This window comes from Anomaloglossus baeobatrachus, chromosome 6 (assembly GCF_048569485.1).
Source record: "Anomaloglossus baeobatrachus isolate aAnoBae1 chromosome 6, aAnoBae1.hap1, whole genome shotgun sequence".
Taxonomy (NCBI): domain Eukaryota; kingdom Metazoa; phylum Chordata; class Amphibia; order Anura; family Aromobatidae; genus Anomaloglossus; species Anomaloglossus baeobatrachus.
The window spans coordinates 117514345-117541105 of NC_134358.1; the positions used below are offsets into that span (position 1 = coordinate 117514345).

General features: G+C 42.0%; 1 protein-coding gene across 4 annotated transcripts in view; it reads left to right on the forward strand.

The window, feature by feature from the left end:
* C6H8orf34 (chromosome 6 C8orf34 homolog) overlaps positions 1–24823 on the forward strand; it is a 458472-nt gene extending 433649 nt beyond the window's left edge. For all 4 annotated transcript variants that reach the window (XM_075353192.1, XM_075353191.1, XM_075353195.1 and 1 more), the window contains one exon: positions 19039–24823. Coding sequence is in view for 1 of the 4 variants with exons in the window: in XM_075353195.1 (XP_075209310.1) it covers positions 19039–19046 (8 nt within the window). In the remaining 3 variants the exon portion in view is untranslated. The remainder of the gene's footprint in view (positions 1–19038) is intronic.
* Positions 24824–26761: the final 1938 nt, after the last annotated feature.

Sequence of the window (26761 nt, forward strand, 5' to 3'; positions counted from 1 at the left end):
GTCGCTACATGGTCGCTAGAGAGCTGTCAAACAGGCAGATCTAAGTAACGACGCAGCAATGATACGGCGATCCTCGGCAGTTGTTGGGACCCTGTCACACAGCAGCTATTCTGACGGGCATTGAAAAGTCAAAGCAAAAACACAGCGATGCAAGTTGCCCAGCGGGACACCAATGATCAAAAAATGAATCAGGACATTCAGGTACGATCGGTGATATCGCAGCGGGGGGGGCGGTTGCTGCTATGTGTCACACATAGCGAGATTGCTAGCGACATCGCTATGTGTGACCAGGGCTTAAGCAAATCACTGCCAGACACCTCTCCCTTGACAACAAACAATTGGGCATATTGAAATTCACCATGCCTCATCAATGCTATGAAATGTAATTCATTAGCATTACATTTTTTAATGTTTTAATGCACTTTTGATTTTTATGATGACCGTAAAGGCTAAGGATAAAAACACTGATGTAGATGAGAAATGCACACTCTGGACATCTCTTTACTAGAATAACTTGACAAAAAAAGAATATAAAAGCCTCTTAGTGTAGTATTATGGATACCACACTATAACAGTGAATACAAACAGTAAAAACAAATCATAACTTTGAGCTCAATGTAGATTATTATCTGCTGGCCTCACATAGCGGATGTTAAAAGGTCTAAAGTTTAAAGATTTGTATGCTTTATACCTGAGGCTGATATGATGAGTGAGTTTTCCTCATATCATTAACCTTCTGATTTTAATAATAACTTTTTAAACAATAAAATTACATTAACCCCTTCAGGCCATATTATGTAAAGTTAAATGTCCCTGCCTTTGATGCGGGCTCACATACCGAGCGCGCATCATTCCCCAAACATGACGGCTCATGTAATCTCTGATGCACTCGCGGCTGTTAAACAGTTAATCCCGATGTCGATCTCTGACAGAGGGATTTAACATGCACCAGCATGGGGGGAGCGTGTCATTCTCCACTCCCGTCGGCGCACTCGCCCAATCATGATTAAGAGCATCATTGTTTGAAACGCGTAGATGGGGACTGACCTGTGTCTGTTTTTAATTTTTCTACGGAATCAAATAAAATGAAGATTTTATGAAAATTTGCAGATGCTGGTTTTTCTATTTGGATATCTGCATACTTATACTAACCTGGGGAATCATAACGCCAGGGAAGTTTTAGCATATAGTGAACATGGTAAATATAAAACCCAAAAACCATAAATGGAATTGCACTTTTTTTAAAAATTTCACAGCACTTGGATTTTTTTTCTTGTTTTCCAGTATAATATATGGTAAGATTAATGATGTCATTCAAAATTATAAATTGTACCGCAAAAAAGAAAACCTCATACAGCTATGTTCACGGAAAAATAAAAAAGTTAGAAGGGGAGGAAAAAACAAGAATGAAAACATGGAAAATGGCTGGGTGGAGAAGGGTTGATTTATATATTGAACAATCCCTGATATAGTTTGAATTAACATATGAAAATAATATTTATTTTTTTCATTTCATTAGTGAAATATCTCAACGAGGTGGAATGTCTTTCTTATTCCTGGAAGGTATAGATTCCAAAAACTTCTCGCATTTCAACATAACAAAGATTTCAGTTTCCGACTAATCCTAAAGGAAATTCACAAATCAGATTAAAATCCTAATGGCTTGCCAAGGAAGTCTTTCAATGAAGTGTTAGAAAAATAAAATATAATGTCATGTTCCCTGTCACTGTCGATTAAGGAATGGTGAATACTTGTGTCAGATCCTCTGCCTTTAAATTGCTCTTTCAATTTCACTTTATGCATTTAAGAAATTCAAGAAAATATTATCAGAGTGGACAGAAGACTAGATATCTATTAGGGATGATCAAATATCACAAATATTTGGCAATATTCAGCTTCGTGAATATCTGACAAATAGGTCGCCGCTATGCGAATATTCGATGCCCAATGTAAGTCTAAGGTAAGCCCGAATAGTTACTATTCGGCAACTATTCGGGTTTCCCATAGACTTACATTGCGCATTGAATATTCGCAAATAGTCGAATAGCAGCGACCTATTTGTCGAATATGGGTGTAGCCGAATATTTGAGGTATTTGATCATCCCTAATATCAATCAATAAAAAAAGGATAGACAGACAGATTGGATGGATGGTGTTTTCATTTTTTAGATTTTTTTTTTCTTTAAATAGATAAAGATCTTTGCAATGTAATATTAATAAAGATTAAGGATTATGGACAATATAACTGTCTCAATCAGAATCCTTCTTTACAGAACTTAGCATACTCTACAATATTCACAAATTCAAGGCATTGGAAATTTGCAGCATGTAATACCACATTTCTCCTGTAGTGGTCGCTGAGCTGTTATCTTTTGTACAGGATACTCGCAGGAGCCCATGGTTAACCATGGTAGTGGGGTGCATGCTGAAAGCCCTTGTAACTACCATCTTGATCCCGCTGTAATCCTCATCCACAGGCTTTGCTTCATATGAGAACCCCAATTTTGCCAGTTGCTCCTTTACTATGGTATTGCTTTATGAAAATTGCATATAAGTGAAATGGCCATGTGATGACTGCTGCAACCTGGAAGCAGAGCTGAATCCTTACAGTGAGCATATTACACGCTGTTAGTTATAAGCATGCTACAGTGCATAATTTTATAATTAAAGGGCTTGTCCAGGTTTGTGATGAAAGTTTGCAGTGATGCTAGATGACTGCAGACTTCTGAGTTGTCACAACACATGCAATGCACACTTTTCTGATTCTCCCGTGCTGACGGCAAGGTCATGTGAGTGCAAGAATATGATTTGCATACTTCCAGCCACATTCCAACCAGACATGTCCAGCCTCACTCAATTCCCTTGTAATGCGTGAGACCAGGTGTCACAGCTGTGTGATGGGATTGGGAGAGTGAGTGGAAGGTGGGGCCCCTGCTGCTTACCTTCAGGCTAGGGAAGTACCCTGGGCTTGCCCTCAACCCAGACTTTTGCTTGAAGGTAGTGACGTCTGAGCCCCCCAGCCTCTCCCTATCTCATGTCCTGGCCCTGATGGTAGTGTCCCCTCCACTCCCACTACCTAAGGGGACAGACTGGGCTGGAGAACCCCCAAAACCCCCACCTATATGAACAACATACGGGGGGGGGTAATAACAACTCTCAAAAAAAGTGGAAACACACAGCAGTGTACAGGTACCGAGAAGGGTAAAGGGAAAGTACCAACACCAGGGTAATACTTCCACACAATAGAGCACCAGACAACAGCAGCAGCAAGCAATGCGTCCAACCACCTCTGAGCCCAGCTCCAGAATGATCCTGAATAACCTGCACCCCCTGTAGGAAGCAGAGGGTTTTTATCCAGACAGGAACTGGGCATCAGCAGGAATAACTGTGCTGACTTGCAGAATCTGCTCCTGCAACAAAATTTGATAGTAACCTCTTGTGTGTCAAAAGAAAAAAAACTTGTTTAATGTGCGTGGCCTTAGCCTGTCAAATGTCTCAAGCAGAGAGGATCGTGACACCAGGCATGTCTAGTTGGTACATAACAGCATGTACGTAAGTCGCATAGGTGTGGTTTTCTGACCTGACACTCTCACTGCCAGCACCATAGAATCCTGACAGCGTGCAGGGTGTGTGCTGTGAGAATTCATCCAAAATTTAAACAACTCCTTTACTGCTCCTAACATGCATAAACACATAGTAACACTTAACTTGTTAGATGGTGCAATACTTTATTAACATAGCCATGTATCATGTAATCTCAAAGTTACAGATTGTTATATGTGTACAAGATCAGACTTAATAACAGCACAGAATACATCACCAGAAACACAGCATCACAACCCTCATCAGTACTGGAATACATGACCAGTACTACCATCAGTACATAGTACATCAATTGTATTGTCCGGTCAGATCTATTTGCATTTGTGTTGCCTGAACCTACAACTCTCAGTATGTCCTGAACAATTATATGAACAACTCCCAATATTTCCTTACCAGTCATCATCAGACTATGGACCATAGAGGAACTGATGAGAATTAGTCAGTATCACATATAAACATTTACATTCAGGTTCCTTATAGATAACTTTGTCTCTGATCGAAGTTGTTCTCTTTCTTTTCCTCATCTTGTCCAGACACCATGATGACTTTCCACATCCACAGCTCGAACTCAGCTTCAGAATTCCATCTTCTTCACCATACTGTGTCCACACTCATCCATTCCCCCTTACTTCCAATATTGTGTCTACATATGTTCCCCCTCTCCCTTCCATACTGTCTGCACCTATCCCCCCTTGCTCCGCATACTGTGTCTGCACCCATCCCCCCTCAGACACCATACTATGTCCTCATAAATCCCAACCTTGCTCGCCATACTGCCCGCACTCTTCCCCTCCATTGCTTTCCAAAATGTGTCTTGAAACCTCCCCCCTCACTCCCTATTCTGTATGAGCACCCATCTTCCCCTCACTCTTCATTCTGTGTCAGAGAATGAGGTATCTTCAGCTCCACTGAAGAACTTACCACCAATGCTGTGTGCACCTTTGCTGCAGTAGCAAGGGACATCAGAAGCGTGACCAGATTACCTGATAATGCTGCTGATGTCGCCCTGACATGGAAGTGACAGTAATCTGGGTTTCAATTGTACTTACATCTGAAAGTCTCGAATACAATTGATCACTGGAAGCCTGCGTGTTGCAACTTCTCTGAGCCGGCTGTTAGCATGACAGCCGGTTCAGAGAATGGCTGACTTCCACTAAGGGGGGGGGGGGTGACAAAATGCACCTCCGTCCGCTGCATTAGAGAGCCCAATGGTGCCCTCCTTCCGGCTGTGCCCAGTGTGAAATGCCCAGCCTGCTTTTTTTCCCCGTATACACCACTTGGTCATAGATTAATGGTAAAAGAAAATAACAGTCACACTAATCATGCGGCTTGCATTAAGGTCAGGACTAGTTCCCTTTAAGTATGGCCTCTAGTTTAGTTGAAAGCAGCATTCCTAGATTGGGATGCTTCCAGCACTAAGGATCATAGTACATAAAGTCTTCTTTTGCATATTCTAATCTGCATTTTCAATCTAATATGCATATACCCAGTGCATTCTGGGAAGAAAGAAGAGTCTCCTTAAGCTGAATGATTGCTGGGATTAGCCGGGTCTCGCTGCTTTGAGGACATCGCAAAACTGCGCACCGTCAGGTTTTGTCTCTCTCATACACTATTAGACTATGTGCCATGGGGAGAGTGTCCTACGGATATATCCGCAGGACATTCCGCAGAAGCTCCCAGAAAACCGCAGCACAACTTTGTCTGTTTCAATGCTGCGGTTTTATTGCGGATTGTCCTGCGGATATGCTGCTGTCATTCTGCATTGATGATACAGTACCATAGCTTCGGCACTGCATCCTCAATGCAGAACAAGTGCTGGAGTGATCGGTGAGTTCATACTTACCTCTATCACGCAGCACTTCCTCTCCGGCCGTGTCTATCTGCACTCTGCAGGAAAAGGTGGGCGGGCCTGAACTAGCTCCGGCTGTCACATGACCGGAGCTTCTGCAGGCCCTGCCCACCTTCTGCTGTCTGCTCCTGGCTGCACTGCGCTCCTCTGCACCGAATGAAGTGACGCCGATGTCTTCAATCAAGGCAGGTAAGTATAGAGATCTCACGGAAAAATCCACAGGAATAATTAACATGCTGCAGAATTTTCCGCAGGGAAATCCGCACTTTTTCCTCTGCGGAATAAAACGCAGCATGGGTACAACACTACCAAAATGCCATAGAAATGGCTGGGGACACACTGTAGTGCAGATTTTTGAAAAATCTGTGGCAATTACGTGAAAAAATTGCGGCAAATTCCGCAAAAATTCCACCGCGTGGGCACATAGTCTTACACTTAAAACACAAGTAAAGTAAAAAAAAAAACAACCCACACAGGAATATTCATTTAAATTTAACAGAGATATGGAAGAAGTGAAAACCCACATGGTGAGCTGCAACACAGGCTACATGTTCACAGATCTACCGGACAAAAAGGACAACTTCACCTGCCACAAATGTGAACTAGTGGCCCTTTTAAAAGAAAAGGTGCAGGGGTTGGAAGAAAGAATGGCGACACTGATGCTAATTAAAGAAGGTGAGGATTTCTTAGACAAAGCAAAAGCAACCCTTCAGGACATAGAGCTATATAAAAGCTTCGGAGCACCTACAGATGCAGAAAAATGGATACACGTGACCAAAAGGAGCCAGCGGATCACCACCCACATATCTGAGGAACTGTTATCAAACCCTCATGCAGAATGATGAAAATGACACAAATGAAGAAGTGACCATTCCAGGAAAAGTAGAAAGAAAAGCCACCCTGAAACACTCAAGAGCGTCAAAAAATACTGTTCCTGGGAAGAAAAGAAGAGTGGTAGTTGTGGACGACTCACTACTAAGAGGCACAGAGGCAGCTGTCTGCAGGCCAGACTTATACACATGAGAAGTATGCTGCCTCCCAGAAGCAAAAAGCAATGACGTGACCGACAGGATACCAAACCTAAGTTCCAAGGACGACTACCCATTCTTAATGATAGATGTAGGCACAAATGACACCACAAAAAATGACCTACCAACTATCTGCAAAGACTTTGAAAATCTGGGGAAGAAAGTGAAGGAACTGGGTGTGCAGTTAGTTTTTTCATCAATCCTCCCAGTTGATGGTCATGGCATCAAGAGATGGAATAGGATCCTAGAAGTGAACAACTGGCTAAGATGGTGGTGCAGACAGCAAGGATTCGGATTTTTGGACCATGGTGTGAATTACCTCTATGATGGACTCCTCGCCAGAGAAGGGTTACACCTCACAAAACCTGGAAAACGCACATTTGCCAGAAGACTTGCCACACTCATCAGGAGGGCTTTAAACTAGAAGAGAAATGGATGGGAAGAAAAATGGCAGACAAGAACATGCAGCTTAAGGAGGAATTAATCAAGGATACGAGATGTGGTAAAGAGGATAGAAGACAGGATACGCAGAAAAAAAATCTAAGAAAAGGGGAGCAACAGAGCACAAACTAAACTGTTTTTACACAAATCCACAAAGCATGGGAAACAAACAAGGAGAACTAGAGCTCCTAATACAGAAGGAAAATTAAGATGTGATCGGCATCACAGAAACCTGATGGAGTGATACACATGATTGGAACATAAAGTTGGAAGGATACAACTTATTCAAAAAGAATAGAACTAACAGAAGACTAGGTGGAGTTGCATTGTATGTCAAAAAAGAACACATCTCCACAGAAATTAAAGTTTCAGAGAATGAGAAACTATTTGAAAATATTTGGTTAAGGATTCATGAAGTAAACAAGGGGAAGGATATGATAATAGGTGTTTATTACAGACCACCTGGTCAATCAGAGGATATGGATGACATTTTTTCACATCAAATGGCAATTTTCTCAAAAAAACATGAAATAGTGATCATGGGAGATTTCAACTACTAAGACATTCATTTGGAAACCCTCACAGGTATGAGCAAAGGCTCTATCCGATTTTTATCCTTCCTTGCAGACAACTTAATCTCCCAGCTGGTAAAAGAAAATACAAGGGGAACAGCCATCTTGGACCTAGTCCTAACAAACAACGAGGAAATGGTTAAGGGATTAAGGGTAGCAGGGACATTGGGACTCAGCAATCATCCGTTCCTTGAATTTGGGGTTGCAAGAGCGGGAACATCTGAGAAGACACAGACTTCAAGGCTTGACTTTAGCAAAGCTGACTTCAGGGGCCTAAAAGCAAAGATTGGTAGAATTCCATGGCACTTAATTCTTAGGCACAAAACTGCTCACGAAGGATGGGAAATCTTCCGGAAGGAACTACTTAATGCACAAGAACTAACAATACATAAAAGGAAGAAAAATGGGAAGTCCTAAAGAAACCAGGATGGAGGGCCAAAAAATGACATTAAAAAAGAAAAAGGAAACATACATCAAGTGGAAGATGGGGGTTATACGTAGGGAAGAATACATGGCAGTTTGCAGACTCTGCAGGACAAGTGTCAAAGGAGCTAACGCTGAACACGGATTGAGACTTGCAAAAGAGGCCAAGAGTAAGGTAAATGGATTTTGGGGTTATGTTAAAAGCAAAAGAAAAGTGAAAGAGACTATAGGAGTCCTGCAGAATCAAAAAGGTGAAATAGTCAACAAGGTGGAACAGCAGGTGGAGATACTAAATTTGTATTTTGTATCTGTCTTCTCCCAAAAAAGTAATGCAATCATCAACAATAATCATGATAGAAGTGATGGTCGGGAGGAGTCCAAGGTAACAATAAACAAAAAATTGATATTAGAACACTTAGCCAAGTTAAAGGAAACCAAGTCCCCAGGTCCAGACGATTTACACCCTAGAGTCCTGAAAGAGATAGCTGAGGAAATAATAGTTACCACTTGCAATAATCTTCAATAAGTCATGAGAAACAGGAGAGGTCCCACTAGATTGGAAAAGGGCAAATGTGGTTCCTACCTACAAAAAGGGGGAAAAGCCTCTGTAACGCCCTGGGCAAGCCAGGGGTCACAGGTCACAACATCACATGCACCCCACATTCCCGGCAGGTACATCTAGGCTAACCTGAAATCCTTGTTGCCTTCCTCCAGGGGCTGATGTCCACACCAGGGGGTGAGCCAGGCGGTTGGCTCCGCCCACCGAGGAGTTCACAGCCCTGGAGGCGGGAAAACCAGGCAGTTGAAGTCAGACTAGGGTCTGAGGAGGAGTTCAAGCTAGGGGAGTGAAGTAGAAGGAAGTGGTAAAGGAGGACAGTAAGAGTGGCGACAGAAAAGGAACAGTTAAGAAAGCCTGAAGTTGGTCCGGGTGTGTGCCCCGGACTGAGACAGCAAGGTCAGCAGACGGCGGTGATAGTCTGCAGGGGGACTGCTTGGAGGTTGCTGGAAGGACCGCGGACGGGTGGTGACCCGGCGGTACCGGAGCAGTATACGAAGAACAGTCAGCACCAGGGCAGGGGCCTTTCGGATCCCGGCAAGGCTAGGAGTCGCCATAATTTGCCAAATCCGTCAGTGAAGGGGACCTCTGTCTCCTAACAACCAAGTCCCGATTGAAGGCAACAGTCCGACCGTTAAGGGGAGACACCGCCACCGCCAAGGCACCAGTTTCCCAGGGCCAGCGCCTGCGGGCAAGAGAGGGGCTCCTCCGGCTCATGTCCAGGTCGGGGAGCGGGTAACCGGTGGGAACCCATCGCTACCAAAAAGACTTTACATAGGTGCAGGGAAGAGACCGTCACCGCTAACTGCAGGGAACATCAGCACCGTAACCGTCCGAGGGACCCGTCCAACCAGCCGATTGTTTACCGAGAACTGTGTCGTGTTTACTGGCTGAGTGAGTACCTCCGTGCCGTGCGGCACAGTGCTGCCCCTGCGCCCCTGCACCTCCACAGGCCCCATACCCGCCTGTCCACCATACCAACCCCATCACTGGGCCCCGGGAGCACCAAACCCCCCTACCCACGGAGGGGCAAATCAACAACTGGCTGCTCCATACCATCACTCCCGGGCTCCCCAGACAGAGCAGCGGTGGTGTCCACTTAATCACCACAACCGTGGGTGGCGTCACGGACAATAAACTATCCCAAGACCCAATCCCCTTTCACTTACGGGCGAGGAGCGCCGCTCGAGTCCCCAGGATCTGGCCCATCGCTCGAGTCACCGAGCAGCAGCAGCAGGCCGCAGCAGCCGCAGCGGCAGCCGGACCCGAGCAGTGGGAGAGCGCGGCGTCCCCTCCTCCGCCCGCGACACCTCCTTTTTCAGGGAATTACAGGCCAGTAAGCTTGACCTCTATTGTAGGAAAAATGTTCGAGCACATTGTCAAAGAAAATTTACTTACCTGGATGGGAAGGCATTAATTAACTAAAGCCAGCCCGGCATTATCATCAATAAATCTTGTCAGACCAACCTGATTTTCTTCTACAACAAAGTCACTGAATGGTTGGACCAGGGGAATGCTGTGGATATAGTATACCTTGACTTCAGTAAGGCATTCGATAAAGTATCACATGACATCCTCATTGAGAAGCTGATCAAGTATGGAATTGACAAAAAATCAGTTAAGCCTGCTTTACACGTTACAATTAAGCATACGATATCGTATGCGATCGTAACTGCCCCCATTGTATGTGCAGCACGTTCAATTTGTTGAACGTGTTGCACAAACGATTATTTGCTGTCACACGTACTTACCCTTCCATACGACCTCGATGTGGGCGGCGAACGTCCACTTCCTGGAATGGAAGGGAAGTTCCGTGTCACATCGACGTCACGCGGCAGCCAGCCAATAGAAGTGGAGGGGTGGAGATTAGCGGGACGTAAACATCCCGCCCACCTCCTTCCTTCCGCATTGCCGGCGGGAGCCGCGGGACGCAGATAAGATCTGTTCATCGTTCCCGGGGTGTCACACACTGCAATGTGTGCTGCCTTGGGAACATTGAACAACCTCACGTTCAATTCTTAGCAATTGAACGACGTGCATGCGATGAACATTTTAACGTTCAATCGCAATCGCACGTAGCTGTCACACATTACTATATAACTTACGATACCGGATGTGCGTCACTTACGACGTGACCCCGCCGACACATCGTAAGATATATTGTAGCGTGTAAAGCCCGCTTTAGATGGATTCAGAACTAGCTTAATGATCGGGCGCAACAAGTAATACTAAATGGATACACATCAACCTGGAGGAAAGTCAAAAGTGGGGTACCGCAAGGCTCTGTCCTGGGGCCAGAGCTGTTGAATATCTATATAAATGATCTGGATAATGGAATTATTGGGAAACTCATAAAATTTGCAGATGATACTAAAGGCCCAGTCACACACAACGACTTACCAGCGATCCCGAAAACGATGCGACCTGATAGGGATCGCTGGTAAGTCGCTGGTAGATCGCAGGTGAGATGTCACACAGTCAGATCTTACCAGCAATGCAGGAACAATACAGGTCGCAGTAGCGACCTGTATAACGATCTCAGCAGTCACTGGGACTCTGTCACAGTGTCAAACACAGCGATGTGTCCTGCCCAGCAGGACATCACCTTTGAAGAAAATGGCCTGGACCATTCTGCAACGACTAGAGATCTCACAGCAGGGGCCTGATCGCTGGTAGATATCACACATAACGAGATCGCTAACGGGATCGCTACTGCGTCACCAAACGGTGACTCAGCTGCGATCTCGCTAGCGATCTCGTTATGTGTGACGGTACCTTAAGATAGGAGGAGTAGCCAACACTAGTGAGGAACTAGAGTGTATTCAAAATGATTTAGACACAATCGAACAATGGGCCGAGGAAAACAGAATGGTTTTTAACAAGGACAAATGCAAAGTCCTACATCTGGGTAAAAGAAATGTAAAAAGCATATATAGTATGGGAGGAATAGAATTAGGTGATAGCACCGGGGAAAAGGACTTCGGCATAATAGTGGATCCCAGATTCAACATGAGCCAACAATGTGGAGCTGAAGCTAAAAAGGCCAACAAAATTCTGGGATGTATCAAGACAAGCATTGAATCTAGATCCAGAGAGGTAATTATTCCTCTAAACTCTGCCCTGATCAGACCCCACCTGGAATACTGTGTACAGTTCTGGGCGCCCTGATTCAAGAAAGACATTGATATACTGGAGCAAGTCCAGGGAAGAGCAACCAAGACAGTTACAGTGACAGTGAGGGCAGTCAGGGAGGGGAACAGGCTACCTAGGGAGGTGGAGAGCTCTTCCTCAATGGAAATCTTCAAGTGGAAACTGGATAAACATATAGCTGGGATGATTTAGGAAAGCCTGCACTCACAGGGGGTTGGACCCGATGACTCTTGATGTCCCTTCCAACTCTATCATTCTATGATTCTATGATCTGCGCTATTTTTAGAGAGATATCATTAAAACGGTATTCTATTCCCCCAATAAATATTATTGTTTATCCAGTTTTCCATAATACTGTCCACAGACATCTGCTTGCTATCATTCAATAGGAGCATGAGCATTCAACATTTACAATTAGAGATGTGTATATTTATTCTAAAGGAATTGAATTCTACTTGAATATGCAAATAAAATATGCATTTTTGAGACTATAGATATTTGTAAACTCACTTTGCATAAAACAAACAAAATGGCTTTCAGCCATTTTGCTGAACCATAGACATCCAGCATTAGTTTTAAAAATGATTAACAAAAATACTCGCCTCAACGTCCAGTACTCAGAGCCCCCTCTTATTTCCCATTATCGCCAACCGCAGCTCCCTGCCTGCTATCTTTAGGCCAGGACTTCCAGCCATAATCAGGCCTCAGAGGTCACTGCACGTTGCAAATTGCTGCATTACTTTCATGCAACACACTGTGAGTATTGGGGCCTGGTTGTAGCTGAAACTGTCAACAGATTGAAGATGCCACATTAGAAAGATTAGGACAGCACTTGTCACCTTCATGCAGCACAGCTGGACGCGACGCTGGAGGTCCGTGGATTACGCTGGACATGGAGGGTTTGTCGGGGTTAATAAATTGGTGATGAGGGACTTTGTTAGTGTTTTTTATTTTTAATAAAGGATTTTTCGGGTGTGTGTTTTTTAACTGTAATTTACAGATTAATCATGGAAGGAATCTCGGGGAGACGCCTGACATGATTAATCTAGGATTTAGTGGCAGCTATGGGCTGCCATTAACTCCTTATTACCCCGATTTGCCAACGCACTAGGGTAAATCGGGAAGAGCCGGGTACAGTCCCAGAACTGTCGCATCTAATGTATGCGGCAATTCTGGGCGGCTGCTGACTGATATTGTTAGGCTGGGGGGCTCCCCATAACGTGGAGCTCCCCATCCTGAGAATACCAGCCTTCAGCCGTATGGCTTTATCTGGCTGGTATTAAAATTGGGGGGACCGCACACCGTTTTTTTTAATTATTTAATTATTTATTTCACTGCACAGTATACACACGCACACACCGGCTGCTGTGTTTGGGTGCAGTGAGACACCTGTCACTCAGCGTGGGGGCGTGTCTCACTGCAACCAATCATAGGCGCCGAAAAGCAGGAAAGCAGGGAATACGAGATTGTTTAATCTCCGGCTTTTTCAAAAGAGGAAAAGCCACCGGAGTTTAGTGAACAGTCGTGCAGCGCCGCGGCAGTGATCGGGGAACGGTAAGTAAGAGAGAGGGGGGAGAATGACCGACAGACTGTGAGAGGGGGACAGACAAGACAGAGAGAGACCGACAGAGCGAGACCGACCGACGGGAGATAGAATGAAAAAAAAAATGACCGACATCGCTAGTAAAAAGCACAAAACGTGCGTTTTGGACATCGGAGTGCCACACAATGTTTTACGTAAAATCTTTCATGTATTAATCTCAAAAAGTAACATACACCAGCTCTATCTCACTATTGGGTATGTGCCCTTAACATTTCCGCCATGAAAATTCATTTTGGTGTCATTTTGGAAGGTTTTCTGGTGAGTCCGTAAAAATGGCGTAAAACGCGGACAAAATTGTTCACAGCTGTGACTTTTGAGTGATAAATGCTTCAAGGGGTCTTCCCCATGCTGTTGCCATGTCATTTGAGCACTCTTCTGAGACTTTTGTGACATTTTTAGGGTTTCTACATGCTGCCGGGGGTCATTTCAGAAAAATACTCGGGTCTCCCATAGGATAACATTGGGCTCGGTGCTCGGGCCGAGTACACGAGTATCTTGGGATGCTCGGCCCGAGCTTCGAGCACCCGAGCTTTTTAGTACTCGCTCATCACTAGTAGTGAGTTGTAAGGTGAGTCTAAGTTTTTTCTTGTCTTATATGTTAAGACCCCAGAGCATAATAAGGAAAGTAAGGGAGTAACTTTGCTGCAAAATAGATTTTCACAGGAAAAAACAATATGGCCAATTCACATTTAGTCAGAACCTCTTATATCTATTCACAATCTGATAATCTGTGCTTGTCAGGTTAGAGTGTATGTCCTAAGAATAAGTCACAAGTATATAGTTTTAAACATCCCGTGTACAAGGGTTTCTCAGTGAAAACAAGTTATTAGCTATCCCAAGATCGGTCATAAAATACTGATTGCTGAGTGTCTGACTGCTGGGACTCGCCCCGACCTGCAGAATTGGGAATTTTTATCTCCGATGGGGATCTTTTTTCACTTGACTGCTGCTCCATTTATGCTCTATGAGGCAGCAGCATTCAGTAGACCCATGGAGAACCAATGGAGTGGGGGTCAACATGTGCACTACTGCTCCATCATAATGGGGATAAAAGTTTCCCATTTTGACAATTGTGACCAGACCCGCACCAATCAACGCATCGCCTATCCTGTAAATAGGTGATAACTTGTTCTCACCAGACAACCCTTTACTATAGTAAATAGGACACTGTCCTACACACAACACAATCATTTCGGAACTGTTAGCAGTAGAGGTTGTGGAAGTTTTTATGTAGACTTGTTACCATATGTACCATATAATTTACAGCTCATCACAAATTCATATAAACATATTTTTATCAAAACTTACAAATATTACCCAAAGTCCGAGTTTAGACGGAGTCCAAGGGTAGTCCCAAGAGCCATGTGTTACAGCTCGAGAGACTGAAGCCGTCACGGCCAGAACAGGACTTTTACAAGTAGTTTCACATGACTCTTCTTTCCTGTGGTTTCACCATCCAAATCACTGTCTTATTTTCCCTTCATGTAAGAAGAATGAGTCCGTGCTTGGCTCTCCTACAGCTCCTTTATGGGAAAGTAAAACCTGCTAAGTAAACATGTCATTTGTTTCAGATACGTAATGTTCCCCCTTCAGTTGTGGTTAGGAATCCTGCAGGACTTTCTTTCCCACACACTTTTCACATGGAAGTGGTTACAGCTACTGTACTTAATATTCTCTAATTTCATAGCAAAGTGTGAAGTGCAGAGTTTGTTTTCACATGTTAATCCCATTACAGACACTGCGTATTTTCTGAAATATGAAAAACACATCAAAATAAAAGAGAGATACTTGCTGTTTTTACAATAGGATGTAGGCGCTAATCCACTGCACAGAAAGCATTTGTACAGGTGGATTAGAGCTAAATCTCTGTTGGCCACTCTGTTGCCCAATGAATTAAAGTCATCATTCATGCTGTAAAATACTTTTTTTGGAGTAAGTGCCACTACAGAGGAAGTTAATGACGCTGTATTAAATAAAACATTTAAAAAATGGCCACGTTTGTCCATGGGCATTATGTGGTATCTGGTAACGTGAGCCAGACTGGAAAAAACGGTAAAGAAAAAACAAATCTGAATGACCACCAGGTAACACTACATTTCCTTTACTGCAACCTCAGCACCAAAAAATGTTTTTCCAGATAGGGCTTACATGGGCAACTTTAACTGTTGCTTGGGTGCACAGTGAGCCAGACTGCTGGTGGTCAACTTGATTACTGTGATGGCTGCCATCGAAACATTGTCTCTAATAAAATAACCCTAAGGCCCATTTCACACGTCAGTGAAAAACACAGACGTTCTTCACTGACGGGTAAAACACGCACAAGTCCCTCCGTGTGCCGTGATTCTCAGCACACGTGGGTTGTCTAAGTGCAATCCAGGCTCCGTTCTCTGTGGTCCTTGATTGCACATAGAGATCAACTCACCTGTGCCCGCTCCCGTTCTCCATGGTGCTGAACGCTCCCGCAGTGCAGCATCTGGCCGGTGCTGACCCCCGCAGCAGCTGCTTCCGGGTCGGCTGTGTCGTGCATTCATGAATATGCATGACAGTAATGAGTCGGCTCAGAAGCAGCAGACAGAACAGGCTGCACAGAGCGCCACTGAAGCCGGGTGAGTAAAAATGATTTTTATTTTATATGCATGCCTTTTTCTGGCACGTGTTTCACGGATCACACCACTGCGTGATCCGTGGGATATCAGTGATGCCAGAAAAAAATGGACATGTCTCCGTGCGGCAATCACTGACACGCGGGTACGCCGCACGGAGACAAGGTCAGTGAAAAATCACTGATGTGTGAGCAGACCCATTGATTAGAATGGGTCTGCGTATGTCAGTGATTCTGGTACGTAGAAAAAAAAGCACAAACGTACCAGAATCACTGACGTGTGAAACAGGCCTAAGGGTAAGGACACACAGCGAGTAAAATGGCCCTAATGGAACGCAAGAAAAACTTGCATTCCACTCAGAACCATGTTACTCTATGGGGCTGTTCCCATCTGCCATTATTTTCTCAGCCCTAATCAGACCGAAAAAACAGTTCAGCATGCTGAAGGTGGAATCTGATCAGTATTCACTTGCACCCACACAAGCCTATGGGTGCGAGGGAAACATCACACTGTGCTCAGATGACACCGGTGTGCAATGCGATAATCACATCAGCTTGCAATGGAAGAGATAGTTATATTAATCCCTTCCTCTCCTCCGCAGCTGTGCTCCGATCGTAGGATGTCATCACAGTATAATGACACTCGACTTACACTCCCAACACAGCCGGAGCCGAGGGGCATTAGCATATCACATCTGATGCACTCGCATCGTATGCCATACGCTTGTGTGGCCCCAACCTAAGGAATTGTCTCAGGACCTACCCAACACATTCTCATGACTATATATGTTTGAAAATAGGAAAATAGCCATTGTCTATCTATTCAATAAGGTCTTATATTAGATGCCATCACCTCTAGATTTCACGTGATGGTTTCAACTCATTATTGTCCTAAGCAGTCATGTACTGTGCATAAATATATCACCACTGAGCAGGGAGGTAACTTGAAGCTTGTGGGCCTTAATGCAAAATCTCCAAAAGAGTCCTTGTCTATCATTGTATGGGTCTCCAATGAACCAAAGAGTCTTTTTTACCTTCCAGATCAGGCTTCAGAGTCTCAGATCAAGTTTGCCAATGAAGTTAATGGCTCTGTGAAAATATTCAGCAGCACTTGGATGCTATCCATGTGGTGTCTGGTTTTCATGAACTATTTATTATGAGAAGGTTGAGAAACCTCCATCGTATTTTTTTTTTCATCCAAGAAAAACTGATGAATTCAGAAAATTTTGATGGTAAAAGCTGACACATTGATCAGATTCTTGTGAAACTCAAACCGCTTTTTACATATGAGAAAATCACTGACGTTTGTGTCCTCACTAATGTAAACATTTTATGTGTTAAAAGGAACAAACTAAAGATTGATGTATTCAGTCAAAATGGTGCATAAAAAATGGGTCTTAAAGAAACAATGCTGTGGACCCTGTTACAATATACAGTGGAACCTTGGTTTACGAGAACAATCCGTTCTGTGAGTGTGCTCGTAAACCAAGTTACTCGTAGAGTAAAGCAAAATTTCCCATAGAAAATAATTGAAACTCAGACAATTCATTCCACAACTTGTAGCAATGTCCCATTTTGGTCCCCTATTGTGCCATTCCACACACGCAAAAACACGCACACGCACATATTATGCTCACCTATCTTTCGTTCCCTCGCCGGCCTCTTTCCTGGTTCTTGTTGTCCGCAGGTATGTGTGTCCGGTATCCATCACGACCGATACAGGAGCTTCCGCTGTCAGCGCTTCAACAGCCGGCGTCATACGCATAAGCCGCTTGCCACTGATTGGCCAGCGTGCTCACGTATCAGAGGCCAGCGGCTTATGCCTTTGATGTCAGCACGCTGGCCAATCAGTGGCAAGCGGCTCATGCGTATGACGTCGGCTGTTGATGCGCTGACAACGGAAACTCCTGCATCGATCGCGATGGATACTGGGCACACATACCTGCTGACTACAAGAACCAGGAAGGAGGCTGGCGAGGGAACGGAAGATAGGTGAGCATAATATGTGTGTGTGTGCGTGTTTGTGTGGACTGCAAGAGAGGGTCAGAGCGCGGTGAAAGTACGGAACCGGAAGTGTGACTATTTGCTCATACAGCAAAGCATTGCTCTTAAACCAAATTACAAATTTACAGCAAGCTTTGCTCATATAGCAAAATACTCGCACACCAAGTTACTCGTAAACTGAGGTTCCACTGTAGTGCTTTTGTTTTGCTTAAAGTGTAACTGTTGTTTTACCTTTTATTTTATAAATCAATAGAACACAAGAAAATAAGCAACTTGTTAATATATTTTATCAGACAAATTGCTACTTTCTCTGCCAGAATTGATGTCATTATCAAAATTCTCAATTCTGAGGTAAAATCTGTATTCAGTGAAGACTTTCCCATTACTGAGATAAAAGATGGCAGCTGTTACTGATGAGATTCTATGATGATTGGGAGGGAGGAGCTAGCAGCAGAGGCAGGAGCTAGAGGCATTTTGAAGAACTAGAGGCAGAGGGAGGAGCTATAGGCATAGTGTGGAGCAATATTTAGAGGGAGGAGCTAGATGGAGAGCTCCGCCCCTCATACCTCCTCTGTCTGTATAGAATCGCCTCAGTAACAACTGCCATATCCTATCTCAGTAATGGGGAACTCTTCACTGAATACAGATTTTACCTTACAATTTTGGCAGAGAGAAAAGCAAATTTGTCTGATAAGATATAAAACAAACTTGCTTATTTTCATTTATACTATTGATTTATGAAATTAAAATTAAAATCACAGTTACCCCTTAAATTCATGTATTTGGTCCTAAAATTATTTTTTAATAGGAATTAATTAAAAAAAATTGCTCCCTTTGGCTTCTATGGGCTCTTTGGCCCAGAATGGACATGTTGGAGTCAGATGTTCCTGAGTCATTAAGAGGCACATGTAGTAAGCCCAAATGTTGTGATTTTTCAAAGCAATTTATGCTTAATTTCTGCCAAAATGGTTTGAAGAATCTGAGCCATAGCCCGTGTCAGTAACACAGACACTATAGAAGATAAACGGTCCAAAATATTTCAGGAAACCCAACTGTATAAATGATTTTTAGCCCCAAATACTTCAATTTAAATAAATAAAATGTCCCTGGATGCTGGATAACATTTCAATGTAAAATCTTGAATCAATGATTGTAATAAAAATAACTTTTTACTGTAATTAATATAACTTTTTTTGTTCTTTTTTAGGATTGTGATGCCACAAGACACCTATGAACCGATGATCAAAATATACTAGGACAGAAGACAATTTTTTTTTCCAATGTATTTGATTGCAATAAATTGCAAGAATGAATATTTTTTTAGAGTGTTTAGTAAAATAATTAATGTCTTAATCATAAGTAAAACTAACTTTCTTATTCAGAACTCTTCATATATGGTGAAACTTTTCGTCTACTGTAACTGGCATATTTCTGCACCTTCCAAATTTATTTCTTACCTTAATGTGTTTTTTTTTCAATGTTATCTTGCAAAAAAATGTCACACTTTAATGTGTATTCTTGAAAACTTTCAGTTCTTCAGATATTTCGGATGCTCTATATTATAACTGAATACTGATTTTTTCAGGGGAGTAATGTATCTTGGCATTTTTTTCGTAGATATGTACAAAATTGTCTATTGCATGTTGCACTTATACTACTTGTACTAATATAATCCACAGGTATTAGGCCTTATCAGAGTGGAAGATTTCCTTGTCAGAGGCTCATCCACCATATTTTTTGCTCATTCATAATAATTGTGAGTGATGGTACTCATCTTGCATTGCCTTTTCAATTCCCAGTGTTGGGTGCAATGAATGTTTTGCCATTTAGCCATATAGTGGACAGTACAGTGGTCCTTGAAAGTTTGGGCACCCTTTCCATGTTTCTGGATAAATTTGACCTAAAATTACATTAGATTTTCACACAAGCCCTAAAGTAGATGAAGACAAGGGAATCAAGCAAATGAGGCAAACATATTAGACCTTGCAATTTTTTTCAGTAAAATGATCCAATATCACATGTCTATGAGTGACAAAAGTATGTGACTCTTTGCTCACCGTATCTACGGTGACCCCCTTGTGGAGTAATGACTTCATATGAAGGTTTACGGTTATTGGCTTGGAAGAATTTGAGCCCATTCTTCCCTTTGAGACAAGTTCAACTCGGTTATGTTGATGGGTTTTCTTCTATCAATTACTTGCATCAGATCCTTTCACAACATTTCTATACGATAAGGTTCAGTACTTTGACTTGGCCATTCCAAAACTTAAACTTTAATGGAGACTGACACACCATTCCAGCATGGCAGTGGTGAGGAGACTTGAAGCTGCAATGCTCCTCTGGGAAATATGCAGATTGTCACTTCAGTGACGAAGTAGACAACCGCTAGTGCCACCTATTGGAGGGAGCAATCCTAAAAGAGTTTGTCTACTTTCTCACTAAAGAGACAATTTCCATATAACCTAGAGGACCATTGTGGCTTAAAGTCTACTCACCACTGGCATGCTGGAATTGTATGTCAGTCTCTGCAAAGAGAATAGCCTACCCTTCAGACCCCGTCTTCGCCTCTCATACAGCCAGATCAGATCTCATACGATAACCATCCTGAAATGCCGTGTCTGCAAATTGAGTTTCTGATCTGTCATAACTCTTGAGTTACATGACAAGGCTCGTTAAAGGGTCACTTTTGACTTTTAGGATTGCTACCTCCAATAGGTGGCACTAGAGTTTGTCTACTTTCTCACTGAAGACACAATTTTCATATTTCTCAGAAGAGCATTGCGGCTTAAAGTCTCCTCACCACTGGCATGCTGGAATTGTGTATCAGCCTCTGCAAGGAGAATAGCTTCCCCTTTAGACTTAGTATAATTCAAAATACATTGTCCAATCAAGGATGGCAAACAGGGCAGGCCCAGATGCAATATAACAGGCCCAATCCATGATACTACCATCACTGTGTTTCACAGATGGTATATGATTTTGTTTTTGCTATACTGTAGTGTTTTTATTTCTCTAAAAATAAGGATACTTATTTAAACCAAAAAGCTCTATTTTGTTCTCATTGGCACACAAAATATTGTTCTAGTAACCTTCTTGGGTTGTCCAGGTGATTTGTAGCACAATGTAGGTAAGCAGCAATGTTCTTTTTGAAAAGCAGTATTTTTTTTCCTTGTAATTCAGCCATGTACACTATTACTGTTCAGTGTCCTCTTTATGGTGAACTTCTGAACATTAACTTTAGCTAGTGTGAGAGACCTTTAGTTGCTTAGTGGTTACCTTGGGTTCCTTTGTGACTTTGCAGACTATTAAATGCCTTGCTCTTGGAGTGATCTTTGTTAGTCAACCAGTTCTGGGGAGAGTAATAATGACCTTGAATTGTCTTCATTTGTACACAGCTGTCTTACTGTGGATTGTTGAGGCACAAGCTCTCTTGAGATATATCTCTAACCTATTCTAGCCTGATAAGCAGCAGCAACTCTTCTTCTAAGGTCTTGAAAATCTCTTTTGTTCATTTCGTTGCCATGAAAAACATCCAAAACATATGGATTTGATGGGTCCCTACTCTTTTTATATAAAAATTTCACCTTAAAATTATCTGCTAATCCTAAAGTTTCACATATTTTTGCCACTTTCAGACATGTGATATTGGATAATGTTCCTCAATAAAAAATGACAGTCTAATATTTTCAACTCCTTTCTTTGATTTGGTTCTCTTCATCTACCTGTAGGACTTGTCTGAAATTCTGATGTCATTTTAGATCAAACTTATAAAGAAATATGGTAAATTCTGAATGATTCACAAATGTTTAAGAACCTCTGTTTATGCACTGTATGTAAATGCCAAAAATAGGAGTCATCTATACTCTACGATACCCACTACCCAATACGACATATTCTCATAGAGTATCTGGTTGTCATAAATTTGGCAAGTTTACAACTGTGTAGGCTTTTCAGGATAACACAAAATACATCCAGAATACTGTACTGTGTGATTAATATCTTAATGTATTTTCATAATGGCAGTGTTTTTTTTTTTTAATAAAAAGCATCCAATCCTCTGCATAGACATGATGCCACATAATATATTTTTAGCTGAAGGAATGTCTATAAATAGGGATTTTGAGCTCTGAAAAATGAACATATAGTAAGAAACTATTGCTGATATAATAAGAAGGTATAATATATATATATATATATATATATATATATATATATATATATATATATTATTGCCTCTCTGTGTTAAATATGACCGGCATCATGCACTGAATCTCATGCATTCACAGTTAGGCATGGGCAGTAAAGTGTACTTTCCCCAGCTTCACCCCTCTACTGCAAATATACCTAACAAAAGGAGTACATTGGGTATGTTTTATGTAACTTTGCCACTATGCTTCTTTCCACAGGTACATATGCAGTACAGAGGTGAAGCGTAGCAAACTGCACATCACTATCAGCACTTAAAATTGATGCATTAAAGAGGTCTGAAATACAAATTAATTTTTATCCTAAATTCCTATCCATTTAATGCCATAATCTAAACTATTTTCTTACATACCGTAGTTAAATTAAAAATTCCTGACGCTTTTTTCTCTCTGCTCTCTCTAACCGCTTTTATTCCTATCTCCTTTTGATGACGCTTCATTTGAGAGCATGCTGGGATACTCAAACAAAGCATCATCGGGGTAGAGGCTGCAGTCACTGGCGCATCGTCTGCCGCCTGTCTAAAACAAAACGTCATCAGTGACCTTCATTTCAAGGGCTGGGCTAGTCCCTGCTTTGTTACTGTGCATTGGACACAATGACAGCACACTCTCTAGCCAGCTCAGATCAGCAGTAATGAGCCAGGAACAAAGCGCACTGTAACCGTCACCTCTGCAAGCGATGTTAGATAGTGTAACTATTGAATATTTTATTAAAGTTTATCAGAAAATAGTTTAGATTACGGCATTAAATAAGTATATATTTATAATGAAAATTAATTTGCATTTCAGACCACCCTTTTAAGTGCTTTAGGCATGATAGAGAACTTAACATGCCACTGCCTTCTGAGGTTGTTTCTCCGCCTAGCACCAGCTTCTTTTACTTGATTGATAGCTCACAGTCTGATATCCTTGCCTGACACCTGATGTCACAAAGATAGATGGCTAAATTGGCTGGTGCTAGGTGGGCAATAACCTGGGGAGGCAAAGATTTGGTGGAGGCTGGGTCATGCCCAGAGTACTTGACGCCTTACTTACATATAGATGTAAATGCTAATTACGCAGAAATGCAGCAACGGATTGAAATGTAAATCCTTCAACACTTTATGTCTTCTAAGACCTGTATGCCCGTAATTTCTAAGACTGGCATCAAAAGGTTTAACACAGTCACGTGTATAAACAATATCACGTCATATAATGACATAGTGAAGGTTTAGAGGCCAAAATAAAACACGACAGCTTTCCTTTAAATTATTTTTTATAAAACTTAATGACAAATAAGTGCAGCGGCATTGGCATCACACTGGTATTAAAGTATACTTTTTGATGCATTTATTTTATAAACTGCATGGTAAAATAAGGCAGGAACCTAAAAGGGGAACTATACTTTTAAATAACTTTTCAGAATAACTTGTCATATTTTACATATGGCATAACACAATTTCTGGGCATTATATAACTTGTATTCTGCATTTTTACAGGTTTTCTGCTCTGCAGGCTCTGTCTCTAATTTGCTATTGACTCTAAGCTAGTGAGTGGAGATTAGCAGCAACAATTTCTTCCATACACTAAATTCAGATAAAGAGGGATCCTGCTTTTCCCTGTGCAGCACAGACACAAAAGCAGCAGAGGCATAGTGGACAAATATACAGCATACTCAGCAGTGTATCTGTGACTCCAGCACTGGGATAAGCACCTTTCTCCTCTTACTTCCTCCTCTCTCCATGATGTATGATAGACTTTCCAACCTAACACCTTACCATGCTGGCAGTCTTTCTTGTCCTAAGCAATATTTATTTGAGCTGCTTTTCACAGTCTATGATGAGTTCAGAAGGCAGGAGGAGAGGAAGTAATGGCTCTTAAGTGGAGAAAGAAGCATATTTCCCTGATAAGTTATATTACAAGTCTTCTTATATTTGCTTGAATTATTGATTTATGCAAAGTCTATTGAAAAGACTGTGACCATTTAGGGTTTTGTCTCTGCATCCTTCTGATCTATTTTTTCATATACCTGATACATGCCATGTCCTATTCCTTAGTAAGTAGTATACCTTTTATACGAGGGGAATTGAGCAGTTGGGAAGCTAAGAATTTTTTTTCATTCCCCGGTTCTCATCAATGTAGATAATGAGGACAAGCGACGGACCCTGACCTCACTGCATCAGTGGAATGCTTTAAGCACCATTATTAGTCATGAGACTCCAGAAAGGTCTTAGTTGTCCTTAATTTTAAGCACTAATTTGTATGTATTGTGGATGAGATATCAATGCAGTGCTGAAGATTGTGCTCTCCTTTGCAGTATGCATGCTTTACAATGTTATATGTATGCTTTGTACATTAAGGTGTATCACTCTAGAATTAGCTTTGCTAACATGTCATACAAAGTATGTAACAGTATCGACCAAAAACGATAGCAGCAAACAACTGCTTTGCTTTATTAAATGCACAACTTGCCTAATGTAGGAATGCAGAAAATATCCTTTAAGTGCAAAATATTGTAACTTTTATGAACTTGCACTAGATTAGATTATTGCAATTTATATTTTTTTTGTGGTTTATTGAAAATAGCGTAATGTATAATATGAAAAAGGATATCACATTTTTGTTTTGTTTCCATGCAATCTATACTGTTACCTCAACCGACACAAGCAAGTGGAGGAATCCTCCTAAATCCAGCTCACCATGTGCACTTGGAAGTCCTTTTAGATGGTGCACGGAAAATCTCCAGCCAAGAGGTTAGCACAAAAATTCAGGAATCTGGCACAGCATCTTCATAAAAAAAAAATTTTATTAATCCATTAAAATCCAATAAAACGGACAAGACGCGTTTCGGGGGACACACTTGTTCACAATCCGTCAGTCCCGGATTGTGAACAAGGGTGTCCTCGAAACGCGTCTTGTCCGTTTGATTACATTTTAATGGATCAATAAAATTCATTTTTTTAAGAAGATGCTGTGCTGGATTCATGAATTTTTGTGTTACCTCAACTGGTATCACCATTAATAAATGACCATATTTTTAGATTCTGATAATTGTCAACGTCATCTAGCCTTTGCAGTTCATCAGTATTTGAACGTTTTGGATGTGAGGCGAGTCATTTAATATATTTAATTTCTTCTCTCCTTATTTTGAGAGACTTAGAAAGAAGTAACCAATCATTTTTGCAAGATAGCACAAAGACATATACAGGGGCTTCCCAACTCTCCCCTAATGACAGATGTTGGAGTAGATAGGGATTGGACAGTTGTATTTCATCTTGCTGATTCTTTTGTTAGATAAGTTTCCATCAGAGGTGTCTTCCAGTTGGCCACCCCATTGACGCAGTATACATGCTCACTCAGACAAGCTGAGCATACATGTGCATTAAGGAAGTTAAAGGGGTTGTCTGCTACTTTGATAACACCTTCTGAATTGCTATATTCCTCCGCTAAAATAACAGAAGCCTGTACTCACCCCCAGTGTTGGCGCAGTTACAGCAATGTCAGCGCCTGGTCTGTTAGGACTCTTTTGACATTGCTATACCATTTGAGCCCTGCAGCCACTCATCAGTCTCTTCACTCTGACTTACTTCGGACATAACTGACACTTGGAGAATAGCAGCAGCTCTCACCTTTCCAGATCTGTTTCATCCAAAGGAAGTGATAATAAAGCAACCACTGATTGGCTGCAGGTCTCACATGGTATAACAACCTCACAAAAGTCCCAGTAGACCATTTGCAGACGTTGCTGGAATATTGACGGCACTCAAGGTGAGTAAAGGCTGTTTTTATTTTATACGGGGGAATACAGTAATTGAGAAGGGGTTGTCTGAGTAGTGAACAAGTCCTTTAAGAGAGAGAGAGAGATGTCAGACAAGCAAACATTTATTTTCTATTCATTTCATGTACTATAGTTAGCAAAGACTATATATCCCCCCCTCCCCCCAGAGGAGAAATTTGAAGGGGAAAAAAATGTAATTAAGCTTGAGGGAAATGTGCATATAGGGTATATGCCCTCACCTGTATTCTAAACAAAGTAGACTCATCATGTAGGTTTGATGTTGGTTCCAATTGCTGGGTTTGCTGCCAGGTTAATCCACAGGAGAAAACTCCGTCAGAGATATCACAGGTGCAATATGGAAAAAGATGATGACCGCAGTTGGCGCTTCCAATGGATCTGGCAAGATAAAATTAAATTTGATAGGTTTCATTCAATGGTTTATTTAAAAAAGTACATGAGTGTGTTAACATAACCAGCACACTCATTAGAGAACATCTATGTGACCTGAAGAAGACATTTTAATAAGCCAAAACATGTTGTTTTTTTACGTGAAGATGGTAATGTTAACACATTCATGTACTTTACTTAAATAAACCATTGAATGGACTCTACTGAATTTAATTGTATCTTGCGGGATCCATCAGGTGCACCAACTGCGGTCTTCATTAGAGATGAGCAAACCCGAGGTTTAGTTTTCAAACTGAACACCAACATTAAAAAAACAGAGTTTGGGTTTGGAGTTCAGATGCTTTACGTGCGAATTCTACTCACCCGAGCATCGCTGTGCTCAGGTGCGCTTGGTGCTCAGCCCTGTGCGAGCCTCTTGCAGTGTTTAAAAACCTGGGGGTAACATCAGTGTGATTGGATGTAGTGTGCAACAAAAAGAAAATTTGAAAAAGCCCCCAGAAGTGATCTTCTTAAGGCTGGCTGTATGTGGGCGCAGACTAAAACTGTTTTCGAACCGGGCT